Source organism: Acomys minous, assembly GCF_964271855.1.
Source record: "Acomys minous genome assembly, chromosome: 2".
Classification (NCBI taxonomy): Eukaryota; Metazoa; Chordata; class Mammalia; order Rodentia; family Muridae; genus Acomys; species Acomys minous.
Window position 1 is genome coordinate 109282729 of NC_140484.1, and position 19695 is coordinate 109302423.

General features: G+C 40.5%; 1 protein-coding gene across 2 annotated transcripts in view; it reads right to left on the minus strand.

The window, feature by feature from the left end:
• CHD2 (chromodomain helicase DNA binding protein 2) overlaps positions 1-19695 on the minus strand; it is a 114113-nt gene that overhangs the window by 83291 nt on the left and 11127 nt on the right. For both annotated transcript variants that reach the window (XM_084751983.1, XM_084751982.1), the window contains 3 exons: positions 8918-9149; positions 4799-4885; positions 3133-3194 (listed from right to left, as the gene is read on the minus strand). In XM_084751983.1, coding sequence (XP_084608109.1) covers positions 3133-3194; positions 4799-4885; positions 8918-9149 — 381 coding nt within the window. The remainder of the gene's footprint in view (positions 1-3132; positions 3195-4798; positions 4886-8917; positions 9150-19695) is intronic.

Below are 19695 nucleotides of genomic sequence, written 5' to 3' on the forward strand. Positions count from 1 at the left end.
TTCCAGATAGCAGACAGATATCCCAAAGACAGAATACTTTCACAAACTATTCCAATCTGGGACTAATAATGACTCAATTCCATTTTGACATGTCTGGGACAGATTCTTAATTCAAAACACTGAAAAGGAATAAATAACTATGATCTCTGTCTCCCCACCCCCACCATCTCTGTCTCTCTCGGCCTGTCTCTGTCTGTCACACACTCACACACATAAACCAGCATGATATAACTAAAATGTTTTAACATTTGGTTGGAAGGAACAGTTGGACCAATACACAGTAGCTTTATAAACACTACTGGGACAAAGACTCTGCAGAACTCCTATACACCGGGGCCCAAATGTGGACATTTTGACTACACTTCATTCCTTCAGCTTTTTTAAAAATTTGAGACCCCATCTCAAGAAAAGAAAAAGAATAAAAATGCATGGATACACAGTTTCTGAAGGGCATGTCACTGTACCAATATTTCAAAATGCCATACCCTTTGAATGAGTCTCTCCCAATTCTGAAATCCACATAGCCACACACAGCAGATTCTGTTACACTTGTTATTAAATCAAAATTGCCAGTTATATGTAAACTGTGTGCCTTCCCACAACGTGGACAAGGTGGGCATTTCATAAAACATCCACACAAAGCCAGTGGCAAAAACAAAACAGAAAAAACAGTCTCCCAAGCAGCTCATGCATCTGAACTGCAAGGAAAGCCTTGTAAGACATCCTGGTATGCTGTCTCTCATTCCAAGTCAGTATGTAAACCACAATGGAACATGGGTATATTGAGGCAAGACAACAGTAAATACTGCTTTACAAAGTTCTTTAGTAATATACATTTAATGTAACTACTTTTATTAACTGTTGGGTGAGCAGAATTCATATTACTATTTTGGAGTTGGAGAAATGAGTTTAAAAAATTAAAATTTGAGCCGGGTGTGGTGGCGCATGCCTTTAATCCCAGCACTCGGGAGTCAGAGGCAGGCAGATCGCTGGGAGTTCGAGACCAGCCTGGTCTACAGAGAGTCCAGGACAGCCAAGGCTACACAGAGAAACCCTGTCTCGCAAAACCAAAAAAAAAAAAAAATTAAAATTTGGAGCCAGCCATGGTGGCACATGCCTTTAATCCTAGCACTCAAAAGGCAGAGGCAGATGGATCGCTGGTCTACAAAGCAAGTCCAGGACAGCAAGGCTAACGTAGAGAGACCCTGTCTGGGGAGGGGGGGGGGGGGGGAGGGGAGAAAGAAAGAAGAAAGTCGAATTTACCTATAACTGGAGACTTCAGTGGAAAGTATTCTTGAGCTGATATACAAGTTCTGCATTTTTCAAACAAGGATCTATAGAATTTACATAGTGAAAGGACCAGTATCCCATAGATATGGGGAGGGAGCTGTTACTTAAAAACCTAACAGTTTTGATTACTCAGAATTTTTTAACTAAAAATAATGAACATCCAAGTATGGAGGGACTCTCTTATAATCCTGGCATTTGGAAAGTGAAGAGAGGAGGCTCAGTCTTGTCTACATAGTACAGTATTTTTTTTTATTTATTTATTATTATGTATACAACGCTCTGTCTGCATGTATACCTGCAGGCCAGAAGAGGGCATCAGATCATATTATAGATGGTTGTGAGCCACCATGTGGTTGCTGGGAATTGAACTCAGGACCTCTGGAAGAGCAGTCAGTGCTCTTAACCTCTGAGCCATCTCTCCAGGCCCGTAGTAAGATTCTTGTCTTTAAAAATCAATAATAATAAATAAAAGTAATAATGAATAGCCAGGAAGAGTGTCGCATTCCTTTAACCTCATCACCAGGAGGCTGAGGCCAGTGGATCTCCATAAGTTTGAGGCTGATCTGGCAGTAAAACAAGATTTTGCCTCAAATACAATAAAAATAAAATATAACTATCCTGAAGCCAGGAGTGATGGCACACACCTGTAATCCCAGCATGTTCAAGGCCACCCTAGTCTATAGTGTGATCTCTAGGCAAACCCTGTGCTCCACACAAGAGTGAGACTCTGTCTTAAAAAACTTTTTAATTAAAAAATATACAATACACATATACATACATATGTACATATATATATATATATGAAAACTCTACGTGTGATGGTAAATACCTGTAATTCTGGGATTTGGAAGAGGCATAAAGATCAAGAGTTCAAGGTTATCCTTAGCTACATAGTAAGACCAAAGCTGACCTATAACACTTGAGACCCTGTGTCAAAATGAACAAATCAGGCCCATGAGATGGTTCAGCACATAAAGGTGCTCACCCACAAGCATTAAACCTGTATCCATCCCCAGCCCACATAAAAGGAAAGGCTCTCACAAGCTGTTCCCACATGCACACCTACACATACACACTCTTCAAATTTAATTGTATGTGTGTGTATATATATATATATTTAAAAAGCTACTTTTCATAATTAATGAGCATAGAACTAAGGCTTTAGCTCAGTGGTAGAATGCTTGCCTATAGCATGTATGAGGCCCTGTATTCAAACTCTAATGTTGCCAAAAATAATGATTAAAAATATATATGTTAGCCAGGCATGGTGGCGCATGCCTTTAATCCCAGCACTTGGGAGGCAGAGGCAGGCGAATCGCTGTGAGTTCGAGGCCAGCCTGGTCTACAAAGTGAGTCTAGGACAGCCAAGGCTACACAGAGAAACCCTGTCTTGAAAAACCAAAAAAAGAGTATATTTGTTATAAAACATTTTAACTCTAAGTTCCAGAATTAAAATGTTCTGGTCTACAAACTATAATCTTAGAATTATATGAAAACAGTCTGTATTTCATAACAAAAATGGGTACTCAAACAATAAAGTCTTATCATGTCAACAACAAGAAAAGCAGCCAATTTAAATCATGCCTTACTTAACAAGAATGGTATTCATGTTTACTTTCAAGAAAAAAATTAACTGAGTTAATTTGGCCACCCCTTAAGAAGCTGGGGGTGGGGCTCTAACAAACAGTCCATGGACATATGTGAGGCCTCCACGTGAAACTGAGAATCCTAGCAATATAAACCAAGTAAAGCGCCCTGGTACAGATAGAACCCAGAGACTGTCCAAGAAATGCAGACAAGTTCAAACTGTCAGATTACGTCAATTCCCCATAAAAGACTTACTGTTTTTTCAGCTGCCTCTGGCCTCTTCTTTTTGGACTCCCACTCTCAGACTCGCTACTTGCCTTCAGTGTGTGAGGGGGAAAAATGATCACAGACTTTAATTCACAGTGAGACTTTAGACGGAATGAAACCTAAGCACTGCTATGTGGAGCCCACTCTTCTTTCTCTTTGAAAACCAGTGTCTCCTTCTCAAGCCTGTACTTAGCTCAGAGTCATCTTGAACAGCAACATCAAATACAACTTTCTACACGTAAACGCTCTGTACCTATAACGTCAAGCACAGTGAGCCATCACCACATGTGAACTCAGCACTTGAAATGTACCTACTAAGGCTGAGGAACAGAATTTTAGAATTTACTTAATTCTTAACATAAAACTTAAAAGCCACATGTGCTAGCAATAACTCTACAGACAGCTGCAGACTCAAAACATATAAAAACTACCAAATATAGTGAGTGCACCTTAAAGGCACGGCTTTCTGATTTATTCACTTTAAACTCGATTAAAGAGCATCTGCAATCAAGAATGAAGAGCTAGCAGCAGTAGGCAGAGGAGGGAGTATAGTCAGAGACAGTTGAATAGTGTCTTCCCAAAAAAGTACCAAAATGGCACTCCTCCCTCCTGCTGCTGAGTCTAAGCACATGTGGATGTGTAAGACAGGCGGAGTATACAGGCATGGCTGGATGTAAGGAACCTGGCTCAGTGGCCCCGGCACTACGGGGAAGGAAACACAGGCACACCAGCTCAGAAGCCACTCAGAACTCACACAGCATAAACATATAGGCCTTGGCATGAACTTGATTTTCAGCAGACACTTACAAAAACCTGTGCCTAGCTCCCCAGCACTGGGTATCAAATCATAACTGCCATGGGAAGAATGTTACATGGCTAAGAATAGCCAACTCCTCCTAAGGCAGAAAGGGGACACTTCACTGAGACAAGAATAAGTAGCCCTTCAAGAATTGACTCTGCAAATCTAGGATGGAGAGACTTCACTAAAAATGCCACAATCTGAGAAACATAAAACATGTTTGAGTCTATAGATGTGTGACCCCAATACATAATACTTAAAAAATCAACAGGCTAGACACTGGGGATGTAGCTACGTGACAGGGTGCTTGTTTAGCATGCTCAAGTAGCAAAGTTCTGCCCCATCACTTAAAAAAAGTACTCCATTAAAAAAATAAAAAAAGTACTCCATCTCATATAAATAGACCAAAAAGTTAATATACTAGAAACTAGTTTTCTATCTCACACTACAATTAAGATAGAAAATCAAACTTACATAAATTTAAAAAAACAAAATACATTAAACACTCCTCTTGTTTTTCTCTGGAGTAAATGCAAAACCTCTTCCATGTTCCATTTGTTCAGCAAATGAGTCATTCGTTTAGATAAAATTCTCTATGTCAAAAGTGAACTTGCTGGAAATTTAACTTTAAAAGCCATATAACACCATAACTATTGAAACAAAACAGTAACTATTAACTATTTGGTGTTTGTTACTTAACTTTTTGCCTACTTATCTGTTCACAGAAATGCCCCATGACAGTCACTTTTAACTGCAGCGCCTGAAGCTCATTCTTTTTAATAGTAACATACAGCAGTCAGAGGTGAGGTGAGACAGGGAATTGAAATGCATCCCCTCTGATACTTTTTTTCTTACCTCTTCCTTAATATTAAATCGTGATGGCTCTTGTCTGCTTCGGTTTGACCGCCTAACCCCATAAACATCAGGATATTCTTCCCACATCTGCAAAATTAATAGATTGCGCATGAGTCCTTTCCTTAACTCCAGTTGATATTTTTATTATTAGAACACTTACTTCAAATCAAGCAAAACCATGTAACTAAATATCCAAAGGTTGCTTTGCTAGTTGAGAGAAAGCTAAGCACTATCCTCTCAAAAGGATAGGCATTATCCTAGTGAAGAGAGTTAAACAGTGCTTTCACTGCTATTAAAATTATTACGAGGGGCTGGAGAGATGGCTCAGTGATTAAGAGCACTCACTGGCTGCTCTTCCAAAGGACCCAAGTTCAATTCCCAGTTCCTACATGGCAGCTCACAACTGTCTACAGCTCCAGTTCCAGGGGATCCAACACCCTCACACAGATAAATATGCAAGCAAAATGCCACTGCATACTTTAAAACAAACAATTACAAGCACTACTTATATCACGAAACTAAAATGTGACACTGATTACTTCCACTGAATCCAAATTACTAAGGAATTCTAAATTCTCTAATGCTTGCAATTTCAACTTAGAAACAACGAATAAATACAAAAAAAACAAAAACAAAAAACAAAAAACAACTGAGCAGAAGGGCCCCCACCAAATCTAATCACACAAGGCAGGGCAGCCAACTACCTACAAGCACAGGAGATGAGAGCCTGCACTTGCTCCCTGGCGTGCCTGCTTCGGTATACTAGCAGTAGGTTAGCCCTCTGCCTTTCAGACTTCCTGCTAACAACTTTCACCAGTGATTATAACGTTAACCTTAAGGGAGGGGCTGGCTGAGGGGTTTGTTCTTCCACTCTCCCCCAGAGATAACTATACTTAAGTATACTCTGAACTTTTTAAATGAGATCACAAGAAAGCAAATGGAAGCTGACTAGACTGTGGCACACTGGTGTGAGATGTTTAATCATGGTTCAACATATGGAACAGATGTTCGAAAACAAGGTTAGGAATATGGGTTTTAGCAGCAGCCAATGTCATGAAAACATTTAGAAATTCAAGGCAGAGTATATGCAAAGGGAAAGAAGCCACTGTCTGAGGCCAGTAAAATGTTTGCACTGAGGCACAGTAAACATTCTAAGCTAAGTGGCTACTTCTCTCTGAAACTGTAATGGGAAATCAGTCACTAAGTATCTAAGTATTCAAGAGGCACTTTCAAGTCTAGAAGAGCACTGAAAACAAGTCCCATTGTGTTTTTTTCTCTGGAGGTGTTTTGTTGTTGTTGTTGTGTTTGTTTGTTGGTTGGTTGGTTGGTTGATTTTTCAAGACAGGGTTTCTCTGTGTAGTCCTGGCTGTCCTAGACTCACTTGTAGATCAGGCTGGCCTCAAACTCACAGCAACCCACCTGCCTCTGCCTCCCGAGTGCTGGGATTAAAGGCGTGCGCCACCATGCCTGGCTGAAGTTTTAATACGATGAATAAACTTCACCTGCCTAAATCAGGAATGGTAATGCATGCCTTTAATCCCAGTACTCTGAAACCAAAAATAGGCATCACTGTGCTGTCAAAGCCAGTCAGTACACACAGTGAGTCCAAGACAGCCAGTACTGCAACCTGAAATCCTAACTATGAAAAAAAAGTAGAAAACAGGCACAAAAAAGCCAAAATTGATCAAAGGTTAGTCAAAAAACAAACACCAATGTTACTAAGCAAAAGAAGACAATAGGGCAGTACTAAGCAATGGCCCAAAAAAAAAAAATTATAGTAAGATGAAAAACAAGGAATAAGTTAAAACCCAAACAAGTTAATAATGGGCCAGGAATAGGCACATTAGAATTAGAATCCAATACAACTATAGAATTCAATGCTGTTACATTCCCAAATAATGACTATAGAATTCTCCCAATTTTAAAGGACAAAATACACAATAAGCAGTTAGGATTGAAAGTGGAAGAGTCACGGAAATGCACAACGCACTGTACCGACCTGGCAGAGAAGGGAGGGAGAGGTTCATACTCCAGCCTTTCTGCCCACACCTGCACCTAGTCCTTTATGGACCTCTGCTACACATGAGAAATTTTATGTATGATTCAGCAGAGAACTTCATGGAGCCTTTATTAACTGTGGTGGCTAATAAATCCTTCTATTGGGCTCAGCCACATGGAACTATATTTTTGCCTTTTGGGGGGGGGGGGGTTCAGACAGGGTTTCTCTGTGTAGCCTTGGCTGTCCTGAACTCACTTTGGAGACCAGGCTGTCCTCGAACTCACAGAGATCCACTTGCCTCTGCCTCCCGAGTGCTGGGATTAAAGGTGTGTGCCACCACCGCCCAGCTATTTTTACTTTTTTAGTACTGATCACCTTAACTACAAAAAGATTTTAATATTCCTAGAGATGTAATTTTATCTTGAAATCCTCTCTCCCCCTCTCCCTCTCCGTGTCTGTGTGTGTGTGTGTGTGTGTGTGTTTTCAGTGCTGGACAAGTCCAGTCTCAGTAATGCTTTCTGAAGCAAGGCATAGTTTCATACAATAGTTTCTAAGTCCAGTGCCAGTAGATTTGACACCCTCTTTGGGCCTCGCCAAGGGGCAGCACACACATACATATAAATAAAAATAACGCACTTTAAAAAAAAGGCCAGGAGCTAGGGGGTAGTGGTACACGCCTTTAACCCCAGCACCTGGGAGGCTGGGCCATGTGGATTTCTGAGTTTGGGAACAGCCTGGTCTACATATGAATTGCAGGACAGCCAGCTAGAGACACATTAAAATCCTGTCACCAAAAAAAAGAAGCTAGGTATCATGGCACATGATTTTAATCACAGTACTAAGAAGGCAGAGGCAGGCAGATCTCTGTAAGTTTGAGATGTCTGGGCTACACAGTGTTCCAGGCTGAGAAGGGAAATATAGTGAATTCCTATTATTATTATTATTATTATTATTATTATTATTATTATTATTATTATTATTATTATTAAAAGTTTTTCTATCCCTAGCCATCAGCATCCCAGCCATCCTATGGCCCCTAAAAGCCAAATACCATTACAGAGGAATTTTGCTGAAAATAAACTAACTGTTCAACTCAAGTCTGTCTTAAGAGCTCCAAATGATTAAATTCATACTATCTGAAAATGTTCACTACCATCTATAATTTAAGATTATCTATATAATATGAAGAATACAAATTTGCATTAGATTTTAGCTTAAACTTAAGAGATGACAACCTAAAACTTAATCCTATTCAGGTATTGATTTTTTTTTTAAATGAAAAGCAGTATGTTTTTGTATTCTGAGTGGTTCACACGTAAGTCTCTCAAATAGAACCTTACACATTCATCTGTGTGGTAGGCTGGACGTAGCTTGGCTGGGCGAGTGCTTGTCTAGCGTGCACAAACCCAGCACCACAGAAATGCGAATACACGCTTCTTATCCCAGCATGAGGGAGAGGAAGGAGGATGAGGAGTTAAGGTCATCCTAGGCTACAATGAGTTTAGGGACAGCCTGGGCTACATGATATCCTATACCACTACCCTACCAACCCCCCAAAATCAGACACCTGATGGTGAAGTGACATAACCCATCCAAAAGGAAATGTATTTCCAAGGTTTAGAATCACTGTGAAAATGTTATGCCATTTAATTTTTGTCTTTTGTATTCTTTGCTAAAAGGTTCTTTCTAATAAGCAGAACATCACTACGATGCCTTCATTCAGGCTGTTTTGTGGTTTCATTTCCTTTCCTTTACACAGGCAAGGAAAACTCCCTTTACAGCAGTGTGACAACCCAGGCCTGTAATCCCAGCACATGGGCTGAAGGAGAGAACTTGAGTTCCAGGCCACATCAGGCTCTTGGTGAGGTGGGGAGGGAAGGCCTGGGCAGGCCTAGTGATGCACACCTATACTCTCTGCACGTGGGAGACAGAGGCAAGAGGATCAAGAGGGTTGTAAAGCCGGCCTTGGCTTCACTGCAAGCAAGGTCTCAGCCAGCCCAAGGTACATGAGACCCCATCTCCAGAAACAGACCAACAGACATACTAATCAATCTTCTTTGGAAACTCTGCTAGCTGGTCCTGGACAGTAGCAAATTTGCAACATCCAGCCCAGGAGATACCTTCTTCACATCAGCTAGCCGTTCCTTCTTAGAGGCGGGCTTCTCTTTGGCTTCTGGGAGGACTGGCTGGGATTTGGAACCCGCCGATTCACTCTCAGATTCTGATTGGCTCTCAGAAGATTCAGAACTGCTGTTGGACTCGCTGCCATGTCCGCTTCCTTGATCGCTGCCCTGCTCACTTTCAGACTGACTGCCAGAGTCTGAACCCGAAGCTTCTTCAGAGGCTGAGTGACTTAATAGAGACAGGCAGAAAGAGAGGAGGCTTAGAAACATTTAAGAACTGCCACATAAGTTGTTCTTTTGTTAATCCTCTGGTAATATGTCTTCAGACAGTAATTTCAGCAACTTAGCATCCACATCTTCAAATTCATTTTTATTCTTGTGCTACAAATATTATTTTACTTTCCTATCATTTTCAACCTTTACCTTCATATGTTTGACACCATACATATACTGGGTAATTTACATATTTTCACACATTCAGGTGAACACAGGTCCTTTCATTCAAATGAGGTAGAAGTATATAACTCCGAATATTTCGGGAACTCTGAGACCTCACTAGAACACTATGATCTGTTTGCTAAATCACATCTGTTTAAGTACCAACGCCCTCTTCAAAATAAAAGATAATAATTTCAAACATGACAAAAGCAAACCCACTCCAAAATAAAAAATGCAATTATCCAATTAGTGTTTCTCAGTGACAGGTTCCCATCAGACTCAGATAGGAAGCTGCAGGTGGTGATCTGCACGCCAGAGGTCCTGCCTCTAAGGAAAGATTCCAATGAGAACGCCACCACCTAGCAATCTATGATATCGGCCTAGACATCCTGATCCCCTTCCTCTTTCCAAACCCTGAAAAAAAACAAACGTGAAAGCCATAAAATAAAAACTTTATGTTGAAGAAGTGTGCTACGGCACAGGCCTGTAATCCCAGCACTCAGGAGGCAGATCTCTGTGAGTTCAAGGCCAGCCTGATCTACAAAGCTAGTCCATGACAGCCAAGGCTACACAGGGAAGCCCTGGGAGAAGGGGGGGGGGGGGAGAAAGGCTTTAGGTTGAAAGGTAGACACAGTAGCATGAAGCACGAGAGGAAGTTTCTTATTTCCCACGACTGTATCTTCCACACTGAGGTCATATAACTTAGCAGAGGTCTATAGAAAGAACTGGGCTAAGAATGTAATTGGGTTGGTAGTGTGCAGTCAGACAGCAGGGACTTGCGCTTCCGCATAACAGGTGGGGCGGGGGATACTCAGAAGGACCAGAACTTTGAAGTCAGCCTCTAATACATAACAAGTCAGAGGCCAGCCTGGAATACATGAGCCCCTGCCAAAACAAAAGAAAATAAATTACTGAAAACTTACATTGACCCAAATCTACAAAAAGCACAGTTCATAGGCCCTTAAGTCAAGATGAAAAAATAGAAAAATTAGTCTCTAGGGAGGGAAGACAAGAGAAATACAAACTGCCTGATCACCTCAGTGTCAGGTATTATGCTAAATACTTTAAACATATTTATTCTCCAGAACAAACCTATGAAAAGATTTTAAGAAACTTGGCCTTCCTTTGGACTCTATACCTTGCCCCATCTCTCGCTTTCTAGTTGTACTTTTTCTTTATTTTATGTGTATCCGTATTCTGCCAGCATGCATATCTGTGCAGTACCCAGAGGCCAGTTGGATCTCCCAGGACTGGAGTTACAGACTGCTGTAAGAAGCCATGAGGGTGCCAGACCCGAGCTAAAGTCCTTTGAAGGAACAGCTAACTTAACTGCAGAGCCATCTCTCCAGCCCCCAGCTATGCCATGCTATTAACAGTTCCACCCACCAGAAGAGTCATGCATGTAACATGGCAGCTATGAAAGCTGCAATACTTCTATATAAATGCTTTGAGACTCTGACATGCAGTCTTAGACTCCCTTAACAGAAAGTTCTCCAACAGATAATACCACAAAATTCAGGGCACTAAAAGACTATTACTTTTGCCACCATCATCTGCACACAAATATAATTAGCTACAAAACTTCCTTATAAGATCCAGAATTAGATTAGATTATAAATTAGAATCAGAAATGAGGCAAGGGAGATTCTGGAAGCTGGGCAACTGTGTGCTTTCGAAGGCCTGGCCCTTACAGTCCAGACAGATACCCTGGCCTGGTCTTTGAACCTGTTACAGCAGGAGCTAGAAAACCTAGCCTCTGACAACTACCTCATGTTCGCGTCTGTAGGATTCCCTCCCCTCTCTGTAAGATTTACTTTATGTATATGAGTGTTTTGCGTCCATGTATGTCTAGGTACCACAGGCCAGAAGAGGGTATCAGATGCCCTGGCTGCTGGGAACTGAAGCCTAGCTCATCTACAAGACCAGTGTGGCTTCTTAACTGCCCTCTGGCCAACCCCCTGCTCATGCATCTCTTCTTCATCCTCCTCCCCTCGTGCCCATTTGCTCTGTGTAACACTTATAGAGGCATGGCCTAAATCCCAGTACCGCTCACCTCCACCTCCTGCATACAGTGCTTATGCAGCAAGCTGCGTATCTAATTTTGCGCGTGTGGCTATCAGCTTCTGTAAGAAGGCATGGTCTGCTCTCTCATGTGCTAAGCTCAGCCCTAGACACTTGGAAATGCTAACCTAGCACTGCAATTACTAGTGTGAGAAGAGAAAACTGGCAGCCCCACCGTGGTATCAGCTTCAGCTCTCAACTTCTGCTACCTCTCATTTTTCAGTGATTTCTACCTCTAAGAAAATGAATCCAAAGCCCCAGCTGTTGAGTTTGGAATATGGCTCAGTGTACAGTACTGGCCTATTCATACAGAAATCTAAGGCTTGGTCTCAACACCTATGTAAAGCCCAGGTATTTGACACATTACCTTGTCTCCCATTTGTCCAACCTATAAAAATAATATGGTCACTTGTCAACCTCCAAAACAAGCATAAAAGCAAAGGTCATCTTCCCAATGTTCCTTGTGTCTGGTATATTGGCAATTACTGACTGAGGTAGAATACACAATGTATTCCAGCTGAACTCCAGACAAGAACTTGTGGATAGAATCATGATAGTTGTCACAACTAATATTGTCACAGTATAACCAACAAATTCAACTCCGTAACAAATGAGATATTCCAAATATACCTGGAAAATGTTAAACTACCAGTTTGAAGATCCACAAAAAGCTGCAAAAGCCAGCATTAGTCTACTGCACACAACAGTCCAGTTAACTACAAAGGCTTTTTCAGTCTTGTGCACAAAAGCAGGGATCACAGCATAACACAATGTCGATGCCATTCAGAACAGTTCCCTATAAACTGCCATAGAAGTAAGCTGTATTTCAGGTCCACCTTGGTTATTTTCAAATTGTTCAATAAGCTATGAGTATCTATGATTCGTTTCTGTATATCTTTATTTCTAAGCATAATATTTAGGTTCTTTCACAGTTGCTCACTATAACCAATAAGGCTCTAAATATTCTTGTATATACCTTCTTGGACAGCTGTATTCCTGCTTTTGTACAAGTAGGCACAAGAAATGTAATATTGGACACAATTATTACAAATATACCCGCATTCCCATTAACACACATTTGTGAAAATGTTAGTCTACAAATTTGTAAAGAGTGACTTATTCTGTAGGAAGGATATACTAGAAGATTCCATATACTAGCTTATGCTTGTAAAATAAAATTTTAAAAAAATAAAGAAAAAAAAACACTATAAAAGTCAAACCCAAGAAAAGGAAGTTTTAGTCACCTGTGCAGCTGAGCAAAACAGCTAAGAACATTTGGCACTGTTATGGTGTTAGTTGTGAACTTATTGCTGCTAATAACTCTTAAATATTTTTACTGTATAAAGGATTTCACTAACCAAAATAAGCACATCCAGAAGGGTGAGGTCAAGGCAACAAGGTACTCAACTCTACACAAGACAGTCTCCAAAATCAATAAAAATGAATTGTTTTGCCCAAGTATTAGAGCACAAGCCTGTCATCAGGAAATTAAGGTAAGCACAGACTATGTAAAAAGACCCCATGTAAAACAAAGAAAGAGAACTTATTTTGGAACAAGCCAGTTAGATTTAAGACTTAATATAACCAAGAAGGAATGGTTCTCATAAAAACCTTAATAAAGACTTTTTTGTTTTCGTTTTTCTTCCTCTTTGAGATAGAAGCCCAGGCTGCCCTTAAACTCACACACCCCTGCCTCTGCCTCACCAGTGCTAGGATGATAAGTCTGAAAGAAAATTTCCTTATTATTGAAAAAATAATTTTTTAAGCCTTTAGTGAAGCAATAGCTGCAGTGACACGACATTTCCTATACTTGGAATACTAAATATTTTAGCACTGCACAGTAGACTTCACATGGATTCACAGAAGTACCCTCAGAATGTAAATTAAAAGGTCAGCCTTGCTGGGCATGGTGGTACACACCTTTATTCCCAGCACTTTGGGAGGCAGAGGCAGGCAGATCACTGCAAGTTCAAGGCCAGCCTGGTCTACAAACTGAGTCTAGGACAGCCAAGGCTACACAGAGAAACCCTGTCTCAAAAAACTAAAAAAAAAAAAAAAAAAAAAAAAAAAAGGTCAGCCTCGAGTGTGGTACACACTTTAATTTTAATGGCAGCACTTGGAAAGCTGAGGATCAGGACAGTCTGTAGTTTGTGTCATACATCCAGAGAGATACAGAGAGCAAACACCAAATTCAGTTCATAGGACAATCCTTAAATAAAAAGGCTCTCTATTGTAATAGATACAAGGCAGTCAAAAATTATACTCATGTGAATTATCTACCACAGCCTCATAAACAGCACAGTCATTTGAAAGTTATTCAAACTCTAAACTGCAAACAACTACACACACAAAAAAAATGCATCAAAATCCAAGAGAGAGAAGAAAACGGAAAAAGAACACCTTTACTAAGGTTTGTGTGGAATGGATCCGTCTTTTTTACAATTGGACGTTGAAACCAATAGGATTACTTCCATTTCTTAAAGTGCCATTTTCAAAACGGCCACAAGAGGACAGCACAACATTCCACTTAAAAGAGAAAGCCTGTGGGTTCTCTGTCCAAGAGCCTCCATTTCAGCACACTGGTGTTTATTTTCCTAACTTACAAAATGGCTGAACTACTCACCACTTGACGGGAGGAGTTTCATGGTTACTGCTGGTGAACACAAAACTTGAAACAATGTAAGTCTATTCTAAAACTCCACAAAAAGATAACCATACAAAGTTCAAATTATGGAGAGTAAAAGTGTCAAAAATATGCAAAAGTCTAATCCTCATAAAGACAATGTCCACGTGTGTTATGATGTATGGAGGCCGGAACCTGCACTGCCCACTCCTCTGTGGGAGTGCCTGCCTTGCCTTACATTCTTCAAGCCCATTATCAAACCAACTAAGCGGCATTGTGACAGCTCCTTCTAGGCCATGACTGGGTGGCTTTAAGGAAATGAATGGGCAAGACACTTCAATCAGGGGTCTCGATGACAAAGAGTATGTGACAACTCCTTAAACTTTGTGTTAAGATCCCTCATGCTTCTAATTCTAAGTTCAGGCCTTAGGATTCCAAAGAATAAGTTACAGTATAAACGTGGCTGAACCAAGTAAATCAGGAAAACCAAGTTGAATATACTTTTTAAAATATACAACTATATGAAGACTGACATATCAAAAAAACTCCAGTAGGAAATTAGGCAAAAACATACATTCACAGTAAAGTCACTGAAATGAGGGCTGGAGAGATGGCTCAGAGGTTAAGAGCACTGGCTGCTCTTCCAGAAGTGCTGAGTTCAATTTCCAGCAACTACATGGTGACTCACAACCATCTATAATGTGATCGTATGTCCACCAGTGTATATGCAGACAGAGCACCTGTATACATAATAAATAAATCTTTTAAAAAAAAGAAAGACATGGCCAATAAACTTAAGAAAATATAATTTAAAAAAAGAAAATATAATCAAGTTATGACATCAAAATTTTTTCAACTTTTATTAGTAATTTGGGATTACAGTAGACAACTTTACACATTTTGTCAAAATTTAAAAAGATATTAATCAATGATAAGGCAGAAAGGAACACATTAGTCATACCACTAACAAAAGTTTAGTGGAGAAGGTATTAACCAATAACATTCATTCTTTCCTTTTTCTCACTTTCCCCCAGTCTGTATTTATCGAGTGTGTGCACATGTATGACACACATGTGAAGGCCAAACTGAAATCTCTGTGGGTTCCAGGGCATCTGTAGTCATGAGATATTTGTCTGTTCCAGAAAAGTTTTTAAAATACAAGTAGGTATAAGCCAGGTTGTGGTGGCGCAGAGGCAGTCAGACCTCTGAGTTCAAGGCCTGCCTGGTCACAGAGTTCCAAGACAGCCAGGACTAAACAGAGAATCTCTGTCTGGAAAAACCAAAAATTAACAAAGCAACAAATCCTGTAAGTCAATAGATAAGTCAAAATTGGGCAACTGTCAAGCACAGAACTATTCAACACCAGAAGACACAAAATAAAAAAGAAATGATCTACATAACCATGTATAAAATATATAGGATATTAATTATCCATATTATACAAATAACCTTAAGAATAAGTTTAGGCTTAATTACATCTATAAATACATGGGAAACTTAAAAACCATAAATTTTAAAACTATATAAACAAAAATATTTTTTAATTTAATATGCCAAGTTAACACAAAAGTAAAAGGGCATGATAGATTGTAGCTATCTATGTCTTAACTCTTTTACTAAAACTCTGAACCTTTCTTGTTTCTTCATACTTTTCAGAAAGGTCTGTTTTTTTTGTTGTTGTTGTTGTTTTGAGACAGGGTCTCACTGTGAAGTTCTGGCTAGCTTGAAATGTGTACACCAATCTAGAACTCAAGAGAGCTGGATGACTACCTTACAAGCGCTGGAACTAAAAGCATGCCACTATGGCAGCAATTTCCTTTTACTGTATAGCTGATCTCTTCCTAGGATTCAGTTCATAAACTTTTTTTTCTTTAATTTATTTATTTGTTTGTTTGTCTTTTTTTTTTTTTTCGAGACAGGGTTTCTCTGTGTAGCCTTGGATGTCCTGAACTCACTTTGTAGACGAGGCTGGCTTCAAACGCACATCCATCCACGCGCCTCTGCCTCTGCCTGCCCCCCCACCCCTGTTGGGGTAAAGGCATGAGCCACTATGCCCTGCTGCATTCAGACATTTTCTTTTCTCAGAATCTCAAGCAAAAACAAGACTAAAGTAACCCCTCCCCACCCCCACACGCCTTGCTTTTGTTTTTGAGACAGGGCTTCTCTAAATAGCCCTGGCTGGCTTGGGAATTCTTTTAAGTAGACCATGCTGGCCTTGAACTCACAAACATCTACCTGCTTCTCCTGGGATTAAATGTGTACACCACTATGCCAGGCTGTTTACAGCAGCATCTTAATGTAATCACACCCAATACAAATCAGAGATCACCCCACCATCTTAACCATGTTACTTCCCCCTCAAAAAAAAGTCCCTCAAAAGAGGGGTTCAGCAGAAGAGGAAGGGGAAGTGAAAGGCCGGAGGAGGGTAAAAGCAACCAAGCTATGCATGAAACTGTCAAAGAATTTTTTTTAGCAGGCCTTCAAGATATAACTTCTGAAGCCACCAAAATCAGCAATTATGGCTACAGAGATCCTACTCTCAACTCCTTTGAGGAACCCAAACTCACAACTTACTCCCAGGTGCCCTTTTATTAAAATTTACATTAAAAATGTATACTGGGCCAATATAACAAATCTGTTTTCTATATATGTGTCTGTCTCTGCTCCCATTGGCACTGATATCTACCTCACTGTGAGCCTGTGGGAGGCCACTGATTTGGAGTGAGCTGATACACCAGTCAAGCAGAAACCATATCAAAATGGAGTCAGTCATGATAAACTTCTAAGTTGTTACTTCCCTTCAGGGCAATTTACATTGGCACAATGGTGTCCTCTGTCTTACAAGCTAAAGTAAGCGCAACTGCCCTGCTTTTTGTGTCCTTATTTTAACAGAGGACTTTATGACACTGCTCCTCCATGCCCATTCTTCAATCACTAATCAAACCCAATTGGATCTTCAAATTTCTGTTAATTCCCGGCACCCGAGAGGCAGAGGCAGGCAGGTCTCCGCTGAGTTCCAGGCCAGCCTAGCCTAGAAAATGAGTCTAGGACAGCCAAGGAAGGCTACACAGAGAAATCCTGTCATTTCTCTATAGGAAAATTCACTTTCACTTATTATTTCTTGGAATAACAAAGCTAAATCCTAACCATATTTCTCAAATTAAGGCAGCCAGTGATCTGCAGTTGACAGGAGCAGAGCGCTTTCCCAGCATTCATAAGACCCTCTAGGTTCAATTCCAGTACAGACAAGAGTAACAGACCTGATGGTACAGGCCTATAACCTAGCTATTCTGTCATCTGTCTCCCCACCCTCATCCCAAACTGAGGACTGAAGCCAGGGCCTTGCGCTTGCCACTGAGCTAAATCCCCAGCCCCTGCATAACTACCCTGAAGGCTAGGACAGGGAAGATACCCAGAACCTATCTAGTTGTTTCTCAAATTCTCATCTGGGATCAGGTAGAAGCCACCTTAAGCTTTCTCATGCTCCCCAATAACCAACTAACATTTTCATCAACTTACATGGTTTACCAAGTACTCACACCATTGGCCCAGCAAGTGTGGGTGTGAATTACAGCAGAGGCCAGATTTTATCTCCGTGGAGAATCACATGCATAGTTCATCAAGATTGCCATTAGTTACATACTGAAAGGCAAGAAGAAAGCTTTCCACAAAGGTAAAAACCAAAGGAACTTCCCTGAACTCATAAACAAGGTTCTAACCAACCATCAAAGGAGTATTTACACTCTGAACAGTAAGAATAAATGGACTAGTTTGGCCAGGAGTTCCTTTTGAACCTCTGAGTCTATTTTCTTACTAGCTAACCTGTAGACTTTTATAGACTATTTTAAGATAGTGTTTACAAAACTTCAAAGTGCAAAAGAGATTACAGGCCCTGGTTACCTGTCCCAATAATAAATGTGAAATGTATGTTCACATCCTCAAGAGTCCTTGGAACTAGCTAAGAAAACAAACAAGGTGAGGTCCTCAGTTTAGCAATCATCACTAGCATCCACTGTGGCAAGAACTCAACCACATTTTTAGTAATGCGCGCTTTCTACACTGGGACACGCTGGACAGGACTAGAGCTGGGGTGCTGAGGGGTGTGCCCATGCTTGCAGGCTGTTTGGCATCCCACATTTCTATGTACTAGATGTCAATAGTGCCTCAGCAACTGAGAGTAACTAAATATATCCAAACAAGATAAAATAGGAAGTAAGGGGCCACACAATGCTAAGGGTAAAAAGCTATCACTGTCTACAACCCTGCTTTAGAAGCACACTATTACCACTTATTATTTTAAAAGATTTTTTAAAAGCTCAGAAGCTCCTGCCCAAAAACTCTACAGCTAAAAAGAAGCAAAATGGCAGACGGTGGTGGCTCACATAGCCATAACAACATTGCTGAGGAAGCTAAGGCTGACTGCCTCAAATTCCAAACCAACTGGGGGAAAATGGCTCTGGGAAAAGAGAAAAAAGAAAAAAGGAGAGAGAAATAAAGAACAGAGACCCAAACTGTTGGTAGCTCTCTGCACACCTGTCACAAAACCCTATCCTGCTGTCAAAACTCTCAAGCCTGCAGTCACCTGAGTATTGTTCAGTATCCAGACTCTTGAGTACAATCCCTAAATTACTCTTTTAGCAATTCCAAGCAAGAAACCTGGGCATATGAATGACAAGCAACCCAGAAAACTAACTCTTAGCATAAATAGTTTTTGAATTATAACTCTCAAAAGTCAAAATTGAAGAGAGGAAAGAGTTTAGTCTATCAGCCCCAACTTTGACCTTAGCACCTGTACACTGCCTGTGTGAATGCCAAGCAACCTGTTACCACCTGATTTAGTAGTTTCTCAACAGGGCACAATTCAACTGAACCAACCTAACCTGCTAACACAATCTGTAAAGTTATCTCACTTGCTTAATTATCCAGGCAGTTCTCAAAATAAAATATGACATAAAATTAAACTTAGAATACAGAGGAGGGGGACCACAAACACAAATTTTCATGCATTATAGACTAGCCCAAACTGCATGTGTGGCAACAGAGGCAAACAACAACAACACAAGTTCTAAGGTTTCCAAGAGCTCCCATCCAACCTACACTTTCAGGATTCGGCTACCCACACTGCAATGGTCACATATTCACTTATACTTTCAGGTCTCAACTATAGCCAAGTAAGCCAATGGCCACACTTGCATTTGAGTTTCTATGTAAAATAATGCTCTTTTGAAGATCACATCCACAGTACACAGTATTCCTTTGAATATTTTTGTTTCTTTCAAGTGAAAAAGGTAGCTAAAAGAGGTGGCACATGCCTTTAATCCCACACTCCAGGAGGCAGAGGCAGGTGGGTCCTCTGTGAGTTTAAAGCCAGCCTGATCTACATAGTGAGTACTAGGAAAGCCAAGGCTATGTAAAGACCCTGTCTCAAAAAATAAAATGTAAAAGGTGGGCTTGGGAGAAGGTTTGTTTTCTGTGAAAACATTAAGACCTGAAATTCAAATTCCCACAATCCCCACAATCCTCACAAAAAGACAGGTGTCGGCTGGAGATACCTAATGCTAAAGAGTACTTGCTGCTCTTCCAGGACCCAGATTCAATTCTCAGCATGGCAGCTCACAACTGTCTAAAATTCCAGCTCCATGGGGATCTCACA